General features: G+C 44.0%; 1 protein-coding gene across 1 annotated transcript in view; it reads left to right on the top strand.

The window, feature by feature from the left end:
• GCC88 (GRIP and coiled-coil domain containing 88 kDa) overlaps positions 1 to 14,341 on the top strand; it is a 25,691-nt gene continuing 11,350 nt past the window's right edge. Inside the window, exons 1-9 of the mRNA XM_075867486.1 lie at positions 1 to 220; positions 563 to 662; positions 3,351 to 3,520; positions 4,952 to 5,197; positions 7,038 to 7,196; positions 8,406 to 8,555; positions 9,930 to 10,049; positions 11,733 to 11,891; positions 13,464 to 13,566. Coding sequence (XP_075723601.1) covers positions 566 to 662; positions 3,351 to 3,520; positions 4,952 to 5,197; positions 7,038 to 7,196; positions 8,406 to 8,555; positions 9,930 to 10,049; positions 11,733 to 11,891; positions 13,464 to 13,566 — 1,204 coding nt within the window. The 5' untranslated portion in view covers positions 1 to 220; positions 563 to 565. The remainder of the gene's footprint in view (positions 221 to 562; positions 663 to 3,350; positions 3,521 to 4,951; positions 5,198 to 7,037; positions 7,197 to 8,405; positions 8,556 to 9,929; positions 10,050 to 11,732; positions 11,892 to 13,463; positions 13,567 to 14,341) is intronic.

A 14,341-nucleotide genomic window follows, 5' to 3' on the forward strand; every position in this document is an offset into this window, starting at 1 on the left:
CAATCCAAGTTGTGTTTATTGCGGTTTTGTGCTTTCGCTTTTGGTGACCGCTTTTGGCACACAAATATTGTTCGGGTTCGCCGTGTTTTCGTTCTGCTTGATCTACTAGCGACGTGACAGCATGTGAGGCGTAACAGCTGTCAGCCGACGACCGTATGGCTGATTAATCCGCTTTCGAGCGCGAGCACAGTGTTCAGGTGTTCAGCCCGAGGCTCGCCAGGTAAGCGATTACGTCCGTGACACCGTTCTGTTTTCGTGTCGCTGTTCTGAACGACAACAGTCGATGAAGCGAAAGGAGTGTTCTCGTTGCGCGATGTGGTCGAAATAGCTACGAAATTCATTATGTCTTCGTCTAATGTGATTAACAATTCGTAGATAAGGATACGGAAGGCAAGCCGCACTTAATAAGGCTCTTGACAGCTGTGCCGCGCGTAGTATATTAATACTCTTCCGTTGATCGCGGCGAGATAAGTGCTGTCAATGACTCTGCTTGAACCATTAATAGTAGTGTTTTGATGCTGCACATGACTTTCTTTCGTATTCTTTTGCTCTTCTTTGTCAGGAAATGGCCGCCGTGCCGGAGAAGGCGAATCGCAAGGAGCTGTGCGAGATCATCTGCACGCAAAAAGAAAAACTCCAGCGTTACGAGGGCCGGCTTAAAGGTATAACTGTCTCTCATGTCTAACTGTAGGATATGTGCGCGAAGATCGAACGAACGCATGAAAAACGAAGTAGACAGAAATTTGTCCTGTGTATTCAGGCAGGCGTTTCCCCTGTGTTTTGTCTGATCTGCGCGCACATATTACCTACAATTACACATGCACAAACTGTTTTAGCAAAACTGTTTCTTGGCCTAGTTGGTACTTGCTTAATGACATATCTTATCCGCCAAGTAACACGTACGCAGAGCGAAGAAACGCACGAAAACGTCGCCCGTATTGTCATTGTGTGTTTCTTAATGTGCTCTGTGTATGTGGTATTTCGTGGCTAAGATATGTCATTATTCACCAACTCGGCCAGCAAGACGTTCTTTTAAAAAGTCATGTCAGGCACGCGTATCCAGGAATTTTTTTTTTCACGGAGGGGAGGGGAGCACTTGTTAAAGAAATTGTAAAGCACCTATTTTCATTATTTTTCCTTGGTAAAACACCCCTTCTCCATGGGAAGTTAAGGGGGGGGAGGGGGGGGGGCTAGAGCCCTTCTTCTGCAAACTACGGGCATATGTCTCATGCGCTGCTTTTAACAATGGCTTACGGGGTGTTTATTGCTACTGTGTAGTAAATATTTCCTTACAAGATGCGGGGTTTTGAAACTGTGTCAACTCCATGTCTGTTTGCCGACGGGGAGTCGTAGATCACTGCAATTCAAAATCTCGTTTTTTTGAGCGCAGTAGATACACACAGTGCTCAGGTTCTGCAAAACAAGTTGGATGTACTGTTTGAAGCTAGTGTAGTCAACTCTTCTCAAATGAAAGTCAACTGTTCTTTTAACCAGTTAAAATTCACCTGGGACCGTTTCAAACCTGTAGAAAATTTTTCACCTGATGTCAAGGAACTGCTGGCATATTCTTAAGTGGTTGACCATGGCAAGGATGCCACCTGCCGGTGTTCGTCGCTTAATTGTTCGTGTAAGCTGGCAACAAGCTTTCAAGAGTGAGAGCAATGGTTGATTGGAACTGCCTTTCCAAGCGGATCGTTTGCTTCGGTTCTAGTAAGACAGAGTAAGAACACCTCAGAGCTTGTGCAGACAAATGGCCGTTTGGTAGTGCAGTAAAAGTGCAACCTGGCCCATTGCCTCAAAAGTACGGTCACAAGATGAGGTATTTCAGGGCTGTTGTCTACAGCAGACGAAGTAGTAGTTCAAATGTGCTGAGTCACAAATAGCAGAAAGCAAGTCATTTGTCTGCTGAAAAAAAACCTTTCATTGCTTGCAGTATCAAGGTTGTTTACAGCATCCTCTTATTGTGTAGCAGATGTTATGTATGCTTGTTTAAGTGTCCCAATGTTTCATTGTGCCACTTAGTAGACCGCTGTAAGCGACATCACTCAATGGCCCCGTATTTAACTGCGCGCATGTTGTGGGAAAGAAAAAAAGAAAATATATATATATAAGTTTATTCTTGAGGCCTACAGCTTCACAAAAGAATTTATTGGTGTGGCCTCTACCTTGTTGACAATGAAAGATTATGACTATGTATGTGAAATTCTGGGGTAACACAGTTTTGCTTATGTAGCTTCACATGTGCACTGAGACACTATTTTGCCTGCCTCCACATGACACAGATATGTCCTTTATGGGAGTAAAATCAGTTAATAATTGGAGCCCTTCCTGTTCTGTTGTCTATTAGCTTCTTTTAAATTTCTTCCTGCTTTCTTGTAAGCACTGTAAACAAATGAAGGCTACGAGACAAATTTGCAGTTAAGGAAGACTAAATGTCTCGCCTATAATATTTAAATTGGAATAGTTCTCTTCTCAATAAATTCATAATGACACCAAGTACATTCAAACAGAGAAAGAAAACAGTTTTTCTACTCAAAGCAAGACAAACTTAGGAGGAATTGACGACAATAAACCTTTGGTACTTGCTGAGGGTCACTGCAATTGCCTTGCTTATTAACTCTGCATCGCCGACACCACCCAGTGGGGATTCAGAGAAAATAAGAAGAATAAGAGAGGAGGACCAACACTTCATTGTCTGCCTTAGTGCCAGCATTGACGAGCTGATGCCTGGCAGCATTCATGGTTAGGATCTTGATTGCTGGCATTCAGAGTCCTATGAAGCATACGACCTTGGCTGAAGCTTGTTAGTGCACTGATTCGTTTGAATATCAGCAGCACAATATTGACAAACAAACAAAGAGTGCATGGTGGACACAGACTGGATTTATTCATAGCAACAATTCACCTGCATGCATGGACAATTTGCACAATTCGCGGCAGTGCATTGCTTGTACTTTGACTTTACGTGTCCTGGTCACAAGTTTGCCCAATGAAGTGCTTCATGTTTACTGGCTGCATTTGCGTTCTTCATCATCTCACCCACATCAAAATTTAATATTTATAAGTTGGCTAAGATCTTGGAAATTTGTGCTCATCTTGTATGTGCTGTTTGTCTATGTTCATTTTACGCCATTGATTACCTGCACCATGTGAGAATTTTTAAATTTTGTCACCTGCATCAGCAATCATGAATGTGATCACAAATATTCATTGTGCCCTTGTCATTCCGCTTCTTCCACTCAATAGGTAGTGAATTCTGCACTGGGGTTTTGGTTCTTGCACAGCTGTGAACTATGTTGAAAGCTTCAGTGCAAAGTAGCTCTAATAATGCAGGTCCACCTTTGTTTCAGACCTTGTGCGTGCATACAAAAGTCTGCAGAAGGAAAAAGATGCCCTCGAAGTAAGCCTGAAAGCCCTGACATCGTCAAAAGCCAGCGAAAAAGCTCGCGCAAGTTCGTCGAATGAGTCCCTGGCTGAAAAGAAAAGTGAGAAACCATCGGAACCAACCCAATCTTCAACAGTGAGTTATCAGAGCCATCACCGTAAGCAGTTAGTTGGTTTTCTCGTGACAATACGTATTAATAGATGTTGCCTCGAAGGCAGCTTTTGCACTATTGTAAATGAGCACATTGAGTTAATTGCTGATGTTCTTGTAAGCAATATACATTTCTTATCCAAGTATTTATTAGCACTTCTATTACGTCACGCTAGTAGGAAATGAACTATGTGTAAATTAATTCGCTAGTCCAGGGGTCGGCAATCTGTAACCTGCGAGCCACTCGCAGCTCGCGTGACAGTTTTATGCGGCCTCCAGCATACAGTAAAAACCTTAAAAACCCCTGCCCCCTTTTTCTTGCCACTTGCTACACGAGGTCGACAGGGATGTCGTGACAGAAAACGAGATTTTCACTTATAACTTATGCATGATTTCAACATTGTGGTATGCATGCTGATTAATAAAGAAGATTTCTAATCCAGCTTTATAAATTATTGCCAATTTGCCAAATTTTTATGCTTTGCCTGGAAAGACCCCTCCTCAACTCGCCCGTGCAGCCCTCCGCTGTCTTGTCTTCATGCGACTTGGCCCTCAACCTCTAAGGGTTGCCAACTGCTGCTCTAGTTCATTCTTTATGTACCATGTTAACTGTCAATCTATGAACTAGGATGTATTTTTTTCATCCATGAAGCTTTCTTTCAAAAAACAGTACGTGTTCATTTGTAGCTTTAAGCTTGAGATAGGTGAAAAAGAATTTTCTTTTAGAGGCAAAGCTTCTTAAGGCGTGGGTCTGTTCATCCCTTGTATGTATGTAGTAGTATGTAGCCACCGGTGGGGCACATACCCGCTCTAGCTCTAGAGCGGGTATGTGCCACAGGGGATGCGAGATGGGAGATGGCGGTACTTGGAGGGTTCGCTAGATGGACCACGGACGGACCTACAGACAGACTAGCAGACGGACATATGGATGGACAGACTCACGGATGGACGCACGGATGGTCACACGAACGGACGGGAGCAAGAACGAACGAACGGAAGCATGGACGGGCTGACATACGCTTCGTCCCACTCATCATCATTCACTCCGTGAATATGCTAAGATTTGTTCATTATTATAAGGTAATGAGACTGAATGTGGGATTTCTTGTGAACATTCAGTAATCGTATCACGTTTGCTGCTGCACTCTGGCTGCATACCCTGAAAGAACTGAGTAATGGGAACTAGTGCTGACAGAGCAGCCACACAAGCTAGGCTTCATGGTTAACCTCCTTGTCTTTATCAAGCCTTTTCTCCATTTGTGTAATTCTGCTTAGTTGCTGAAAAATCAGTTCTTCTTGCCATTTCTGGATTTATATCTGGTTGAAAATGTCTAGTGGGCACTTTGCTAGTTTTGTGATAGACAGGCTAACACTAAGGGAGATAAATTTCAGCACATCTCACTGTTATCCTTGCAGGATGATGGTCAAAATGATGCGAACAGCCCTGGTGATCCTGCGCCGAGTGGCGCCCCCGAGGACCACGTGGCTGCACTCTCTCAAGCACTGTCTACCCTTACGGAAGAGAAGGCTCGCATGGAAGCTGCCTTCCAGGCCGACCGTAAGCGACTCATCCAGGAGAAGGAGGCCGCACTGCGTCAAGTCGAGGAAGTTCAGAGAAATGCCGGGGAGCAGGCCACTTCGCTGGAAGCCAAGGCAACCGAGGTGAGACAAGGAGGACTATTGGAAAGTTTTCTCATAAATATGAGAGGTGCACTAGAGGCAAACATTGAGGTAGTGTGTAATGTTAAAATAGCTTTTTGTAAACACTGCAGTGCTTGTTTTTTGCTTGATTTAAGTGAAGTCCCCATTCAATTGTCATCATTATTAGCTTATCTAGGTTCACTTCAGAACAAAGGTCTCTCCTATGTCAGATGATTTTATTGTATCTCTGCAAACTTAATTTTGTTACTCCATCTGTCTCTCTGTTTTCTTCGACTTCATTGCCCATCTCTTGTTAACCTTTCTATTGCTCTTACTCATAGTTCGGCGAATTTACTAATGAGCCGACTCGCTCAGACTCAGATCAAGCCGTGAGTCTGAGTTCGGATAAGTAATATATTAGTGAGCTCGAGTTTAAGGGAGTCCGGTTGAAGAAACTTTTCGCGAGTGTGTATCCGAGTCAGTTCAGCTCAGGAAAATTTTGGCGAGTCTGAGTCCGATAGAATCCAAAGCGCGAGGTATACTTCTTGAGTGAGCCTGAGTGAGTTTCACTCCTTTGTTGTCGACCTGTGGTCGTATCTACTAATCTTTAGCATTACAATCAGCCTTACATGGGTTCATGTTTATAATCATTTTCACTCACGTGTATTCCAAAGCAGTTTTTTTTTTTACACCATTTCAATATTTATTGATCAGAGACGCGAATTACGCTGGAGAGGGCCTTGATACCCACCGCCTACTCTTCACAAGAAAGTTCTTGAATACATCTTATGTTGTCATCTATTTCAAGAAAAACTACCTTGCTGGTTTGCAACCACACATAACTGGCATTCGAAGGTACTACAACAAAAGGCGTTAAGAAGAGCACCGATGGCATGAAATATTGGTGTGAAAGAGCTTTGACATCATGGTCGACAAAGATGATTCTGGGCTGACAGACTCGTGAATCTACTCACTCAGACTCACTTAAACTCAGATTGAGTTGTGAGTCTGCATGAGCAACGCCTCCTAAAAAAAATGCCTGGAACGTGAGCCTCGAACGCGCTGCCCTACCTTCTGATTTTACCCTCCTTCTTTGGTACAAAGGCGAGCGTCTCCAACGGCCGCCCCTTGCAAACGCAGCAATGCTCTCACAGTTGCCTCCGAGCAGCCGGGATGTCAAGTGACAGAGCGCTACGGTTATGTCACGTGACTGAGCGGTACGGAGGCGAGTGGTCTCACGCGGCGGCCGGTCGCAACACAAGGCAGGAGGCATGGCCTCTGAGATTTCGTGCTGGCAGAAGGCTCCCAATTGAAAAGAGAGCGACATGCAACGCTTGCACGAAAAGGCGAGTGTTTCCAACACTTTGCTAAGACGAGACGATGGTGGCACCTATACGTCGTCTTGCATTCTACACCTTATCGCCTCTGAGACAGGTGCGCACACCCGTCTCAGAACCACGTGCTTCGTTTTCCGAAAGAACTGCCAGGTGGCGTTCATGTCTCACGTGTGACGTGCTTGATGCGCTCGTTCGCCTCCGCTGCACGCTCGGGGCACTTTAACGCAGCGCCTCCGGAATACTATTCACATTTTCTTGTGCAGTACATCAAATAAATGTTTTGTTCACTCTCTCCACATGCAAGACTATCGTCTTTCGAAGATATCTGCAGATTAACATGCAGATACGGGGCCAATTTTTTTGTATTATTTGCAGTTATGGTATTACGTATTGCCGTATTACTTGCAGTTAGCTTGATCACAACTTGTGTTGTGATCGAGCAAAAAGACCACCAAATAAATTGACAATTTGTTCATAACGTTGCATCTAAACACCCACAATATGCTGCCCTTGTGCTGTTGCAGCTGCGAACGAAGTTGCGCGAGGAGCAGATGGCTCGTGAGCAGGAGCAAAGTGACCATGCAGCCATGCTGAGGGAACTGCAGCGCCTGCTTTCAGAAGAACGGACTCTTCGCGAGAACTTGGAGGACAAGCTGGAGGAAGCGATGAGGAAAGCGGCTCAGGTAGGCACCTGTCCTTCTGGGTGGAGACCAGACTCCGTCTCCAAGATCAACAATGGATGTTTGGCTATATTGTCAGGGCTTTAAGGGCAGAAGGTGTTCGCAGAGACCTTCACAGGCTTTTATGGGGCCACCTTTAGAGATCAGTGCCCGTACGAAACTGAGCAGCAGGTCAATGTACTCCTTTGCCCATTTGAATAAACCCCTGTCTTATCCAGTACGCACTGGAAACTGAACTTGGTATCTTCCGCATTGGGAGTGGATGTCCTACTGCCTTATTGATGCTGTAATGTTAAGTCACTTTTGTTGAACTTTTTATTATGTTGCCTGTAAGTATCTTATGGTTTCAAGCTTGAGGACCTTCATTCAATGCAAAATGCCAAAGCCAAAAAATCACATCACTGCTTCTTCACAACAGCACAGGTTTGGCCTCGACATGTCAGCATAAGACGACTTCTCGCTGGGCGAATTGGTGTACGTTCATGTTAAAACTGTTTAAGGCACGAAAAATAAGTTTGTGCAAATATTAAACAACTATTACACTATTCGAATTCGCTTTGATTCAAATTTAAATTGTTGGAAATTTTGAAGTATTCGAAACGAACGAAAGGGTGTATACAAGTCTGCATGTAATTTTTTTTTTGTAAAGCTGGTTTTTACGCAGTGTAGGGGTGCTAAAGATATTCAGGGAAAATACGCACTGCCGCGAAGCCCCACTTCTCTTAAGTTTCAGAGCTTGCTATACTCGCTTTCGCCCTCTCGGTATGGTAAATTTTGGAATATAGAGTATTTTGCAGGTTATCATTTGCCTTCTACAGAAGGTTAAGTCCTGCTACTATTTAAGATTGCCTTTGAACCAAAAAGAATGACATTTGATCGTGCCTTGTTTCAATATTAAGAAAGTATTGTGCAGGTTAGTTAAGTCATGACTAATATACTCTTTTTTTTTTATAATATGTGATATATACCATTCTAATTCGCTTCAAAGCCAAAATTTACTATTCCTTTGCACGATCCTAACAAAAAAAACACCCACACTACAAGAGGAGATGACGGGACGGAGTACCCAGTCCTGTCGTCTTCTCTTGTGGTGTGTGTTCGCTACTCCCGGAGCATTTTGGACATGTCAACATAACTGGAAATGGCCATCCGCAATAAACAGCATAGCCGTGTCCGTGTTCAGTGACTAAACATTGATGTAAAACTTTGCAGGCGGACTTGGCAAAGGAGTACGAGGCCAAAGTGGAGAAGCTGACGCAGGAGCTGGAGGAAGTGCGCAAGCGGCTGCTTGCATCCGAGGAGAAGCTGCGACAGCCTTCCCCTCTGCTGCTCAAGCTACAGCAGGAGTTGGTGGAGGTCAAGGTAAACTGATTGTTTGCTTGTTTTAGAAACAACAGAAAATAAACTTGTCTGCTGTAGGTTGAAGTTCACTGCAAGATAGGAACTTGAACCAATGAAAAATTTGTGCACACGAGGTGTCGCTGGAACTAATGTTTGGACAAGTGTACACATCTTCTTCAAGGTCAGAACTTAGCGTTTCTATGTGTATGCCTCATACCCTCTCTCTCCCAACTGTCAGATTAGGAAAGAGGCTACGAAGCATAAACATTCATGTGCTGAGGTAAACTTGGTGCTTTGAAGAAGACAAGTACGCGTGTCGAAACATTGGCTCCAGTGACACGTCACGTGCAATTTTTCATGCCTTGTCTGCATTGGCAGTATGCCCCACTGAGTGTCTGAAATGTCTGCTTAGGAGACTCTAAGCCCTATATTCACAGATGCGGCTTAACTAGAATCTACGACATCACTTGAACAGCTGATATCACCAAAAATATTTTGTGCAATCGCACAAGGGAATGCAATGAGCGTCTTGGCCATGTTTACGTCTGGTGTTACCTCATGTGGGCTTAACCAAGTTGAGTTATTGGAAATCAGTTCTCCGTAATCTGGCAAAGTGGCTGAAGGGTCTACAAAAAATATTGACAAAAGCTGGTTCGTGGCGTGAAGCCCCAAGGCAATCCACTTCTTGTATTTACTTGTGGCTCCGTGCAACAAACAAGTGGTTGTCAATTTTCCTATTATAACCCTTTTTGCCACCATGTAAAGTTACGCAGGAATTATTCGTAATATTCCGTGTCCACGTGCTTCAATCGGTCAGTTTGCCCTTACACAGCCAATTGCTAGCTTCCTAATGCTCAATTGGTAGAGCGACCAGCCCAAACACATGTTGGTTCCGGGCTCATTACCCGGACTGGGACAAGTTCTTTTGGCAACTAAGAAGCATTCTTCCTGTGAAATCTATATGAAATTTCCTAGATTTTCTGGTGGATTTGTGCTACAAACATGTGATCGTCAGTTTCCCTTTCCTAACCAAGTCAAGTTGTGGCTTCAAGTTAGGTGCATCTCTGAACACTGAGGTACGCTTGTTGAAATGCTAGCTGGGGCTGCTAAATTTGAGAAGTTCGTTACATGGGGAAATGAAGTTGGTCAAAAAATAATAAATGCTCTGACACCACAATGGGTCACTCTTAATATAGAAGGTGTCGATCATGCCATGTCATTGGTGCTAGCATCTGTGGTGTCAGTGTGTGCCCGTCTCATTGAGAGGGGCAATGAGACCACAGCTCACAATGAGACCACAGCCATGAGAAGCAGTAGCTGATATGGCATGCAGAACTGCGATTCATGCCGATTCATTCATTTATTAGAGAGAACATCTCGCTACTCCTCCAACAGGCCCAACACCAGGCCGCGCTGGAGCAGGAAAAGAAACAGGCGGGGCATGCCCAGGCACGTCTGCATCAGCAGACAACGGGAAGCGAGGCACGTGTGGCCAGCCTGGAGAGCCGTCTGCAGGTGTGTCTCATCGCCAAATCACACACGGTAGACTCGATTGCTCAAACCTTAGAAGCTTGACTTATCAGAAGTTCTCATAAGTATGACTTGGGGGCTACTTGCCAAATTGTAATTTTTTTTTTTCACAGTGCTGCAGTGGCATCAAAGACTGCTCTGCATGATTCACGATTGCCCGAAAAGTGTTCAGATGTCAACAACTATACTGGTACTGGAAATTACACAACTCGCTCACGGTGTGTAAAGGGACAAAATGTGTTGTGTCCCATGATAGCTTGTAGCACCTTTTCATTCTCTTTTTCGCATGACACCAGTGCACTGCGACGAAACTGACTTTAAGAAGCGTTCGGCTCGCGACAGCTTAAGACCAGACCATCTCGCTTTCTTTTTATTTATTTATTTTCTTCCTCAATCAGCATAGAACTATTGGTACTCGCAGTGTGGCTAGTTGAACGGGCAATTGGCTTTACTTGTGACTGTAAAAACATAAATGCTCAGCTTGAGGCAATAAAAGCAGCTGACACCTTTGGCAGGCATCAACAAGCAAAAAGTTTGAATTAACCGAATTTGTGCTATGAGGCACATAAAATTAAGTGGCTTAAATTGAATTGAAAACTGGGGAGATGCGAGACTTAAAACTTTTTTTCTTTCAATGTTAATTTGTTTTGGTGAAACTTGCTGTATATGTTTGCGGGCTGATTTCAAATGCTCAATTGTTTTTTCCCTGTGATGCGTAGTTTCCAAAATATCACAAACTGCTACCTCTTTGTTTAAAATGTAATTAGCTAATCATCTGCAACATGCACAACAATTTAAAACATGCAGAATGCGTGAATATGTTCGTAGTGTGTTGTTAAGGCATAAATCATTGCCTTAGGCCATTTCCTAGCAAAGTTGTAAGCTGTTGAACCTGATTCATAAAATGCCCTCATCGATGCTTGAAGCCAAAAGTTCTAATTTAGAACATTTCATTTACTGAAAGTATTGTGACAAAATTTCTTTTATGACGCATCACATCTGTTTGTGATGTGATGGACAGAGACGAAGAAGAGTAGTGGGGCAGAGGCTTGTTTGGGCTTGGACGGTTCAATTGTAGGAAATGTGGACGGGACTATTCTGAGCACTAATAAAGGCTACAGAGAGGTTTTTCCTTCAGGGGTAGGCATAATAATAAAAAAACGGAACAGATCCAACGAGTAAGGAGGCGCCAGGTGCCGGTAAGCGAGACTGCAGCGGACGAATGTAGGGGGGGGGGGGGGGTGCATTTATTGCATCGGAGAAAAAAAAGAAACAATTTTTTGATGACTGAAGTTGGGGTTGCATTTATTATGCGAGTGCGTTCATTACGCGAGTAAATACAGTATTCATATGGCAGCGTGGCCTTAGCAATTTTGACTGAATTTGTAAACTCTTCTTCATTTGTAGACTTTGATGCTGAAGGAAACTCATCTTCGTCAAAGAAATATTAAGGGTGAATTTGTAAACTCTTCTTCATTTGTAGACTTTGATGCTGAAGGAAACTCATCTTCGTCAAAGAAATATTAAGGGCCTGTCTTCTTATCAAAACATTGACTTCATCATCATTTGTTGTTCTAATGATTTCTCATTAGTTATAGCTTTCCATCTTTTCTCAGTTCTTTGCCTGATTTGTTTATTGCCGCATCACCCCTGGTCATTCATTAATAGGAGCTGTCCCAGGCAGTGGGCACGTACGACCGGCTACGCATGCAAGACCGTGCGGCCATCCAGCGTCTGCGAGAACGTCTCTCACAGCTCGCCCAAGAAAATGCGGCTTTAGCGAATGCGGCAGGCATTGGTGCCAAGGCTGCGGAACTGCCTTCCCAGGTAGGTGCACATTAAATGGACTAAAGTCAAACCACAAATTAGTGTAGACTGACGAATTATCCTCTGAAAACTCTTAGTGTCATTAATGTAATGGCTATAGATTTATTGACACATGAGGAAATCAATCGAATATTTTACAGCATAACGGTTTAGAGACGGACAAAGAAGGGACACAGCGCTTGCACGACTTTATGAGGGTGGCCGAGAGAGAGCATTACGCGACGGCGTCATCATCGTGATCGGGACTTGGCCGAGAGAGGGCACTACATGATGGCACCATCATCATCATTGGGACTGGCAGTTGTGGGGGTTGCGTGTGTGGGGAAGAGGGGAGTTCCGCCTGGTTGGGGAGAGTGGCAAGACGTGGTGGGGTGTTGTGCGCGATTTAGGGTTAGCGCATGACAACTTGCCCAACTTGCGATTCTGATTCAGAGGAAATCGTCAAAAGTTTCACTTTTAAATTTGCTGTTGAAATCTCGGATTGGTAAAACTTGCTGTGTCAGTTCTCTGGCTCCCTCATGTGGCAACATTCGTCATTTTCTAACTGGTTAGGAAATGCATATGCACTAGTCTACGACATCACAGTGTATGACGTTAACGTGAGTCGTGCAGGAACCTTAATGTGGTGTCACCACCTGCGTTTTCTTTTTGCGTATTTCCTCGCTTACCAAGCACCCTTTTGCAGCAAGCGGGGTGTTTTTGATATCACGAAAGAGTAGTTGATTAATATATAAAAAAAATTTCTTCCCTCTGTAGTGTCCCATAAGCGTAGGGTTTATAGTGACTTGCCTTTTTTATATCAACAACTGAGCATGTCTTTGCTGCCTATGATAGCCCAAGGACCTGCTGTGATATAACTGAAGTAACAATTGATGAAATAGCCCAACGCATCCCTGTATTTACCTAAAAGCAAGCTCATATTTGACTGCTGACAGCAAACCGGTCTGACTTGCTAGCCACACCAACTCCTGCTTTGTGGCAGTATTGTATTGCTTGCTGCTTTATTATGGTAAATGTGAGCCATCATGCTAGCTTAGTGGCTTAAGTTACTGTGATGCGGAACCCAGATGTGTGGGTTATTTAGAGGGCACGTGTGTGCCAAGTGCTTATGTAACTCTAGCAGAGTCGCTTATTGGGAACCACAAAGAATCTAAGATAAAAAGGGCATTCTTAATAAACGGGGACACGTCTGCTGGGCACTTGGAGCATGCATCTTTATTTTGTAGCCCTTGGGCTTCAGCCTGCCTACTTGGCCACCTCGGCTCGAACCCTTTCACCACAGTTCGAATCGTAGCACATTTCCCTGAGTTCAAAATGAAAAAAAAAAAATCATCCATGCACTTAGATTCAGGTGTACGTCAGGGAATCTCAGGTGGCTGAAATTAATCTGGAGATGCCCACAACTGTTTGTCTTGTTGTAATATCATAATTTTGGCACATAAAACTGTAGATTTATTTTTTAAAGGTGTGGTGTCTTGCTTACATTGTAGTTTCCAGCAGTGGCAGTCTATTCTTGCCTTGCAAGCACCGTTTCACCTTGTTTTGTGTCCTTGCCTCCACATTATGAACCAGGACAGCAACCTGGACATGAAGACCCTGTTGGACCGGTTTGGCAAGATGCGCCTGCTGCTGAAGGAGTCGAATCAGCGTGCCGAGAAGCCCGTTGACCTGATTGGTGAGGCTTTTCATTTCATCATCATCGTCAGCCTGACTATATCCACAGCAGGGCGAAAACCTCTCCTGTGATCCACCAATCATCCCCTTTCTGTGCTTGCTGCTGCCATATTATACCATCAAAATTTCTATTCTCATCTGCCCATCTAATTTTTTTGTCCCCCCCTTGTGATTTTGCCTTTGTAATCCAGCAATCTTGTCATCCAAATTAAAGTGAGGACGACGCAGCGAGTGAAGGAAAGGAAAATGATAGATGTAACCTTACAAGACAGGAAGACAGCAGAGTGGGTTAGGGAACAAACGGCGCTGAAGAACGTTATAGTTGAAATCAAGAAGAAATGGACACGGGCAGGGCATGAAACGCATAGGCGGGATAACCGCTGGTCATTAAAGGTCACTAACTGGATTCTGAAAGAAGGCTTTTCCTTTAGTGCGGAGTAAATGCACGGTGCATGAACAAAGCTTAAAAGACAACATGGCACAGTGTTGGTGCCAAACCCACGCATCCCATGTCGCATGTGTCATATTCTACTACCAAGCTTACCAGTAGCCACTGCAGTATTTGTGTGGTAGAGCACATGCAATACGAAAAAATTTATCGTGTTTTCTCTTGTATAACCTGTATGAAAATGCAGGAAATATGAACCAGACCTGTGGGTTATACAAAAATTTCGGTGTACAAGATTGTGATGCTTCATGTCATTGCATAGAAACTGGCTTTAGGTCACTGCAAGGAACATTCTGTCACTGTGAACATTTTGCAAGCAACGTTCTCT

Source organism: Rhipicephalus microplus, chromosome 6 (assembly GCF_043290135.1).
Source record: "Rhipicephalus microplus isolate Deutch F79 chromosome 6, USDA_Rmic, whole genome shotgun sequence".
NCBI classification, from domain to species: Eukaryota; Metazoa; Arthropoda; class Arachnida; order Ixodida; family Ixodidae; genus Rhipicephalus; species Rhipicephalus microplus.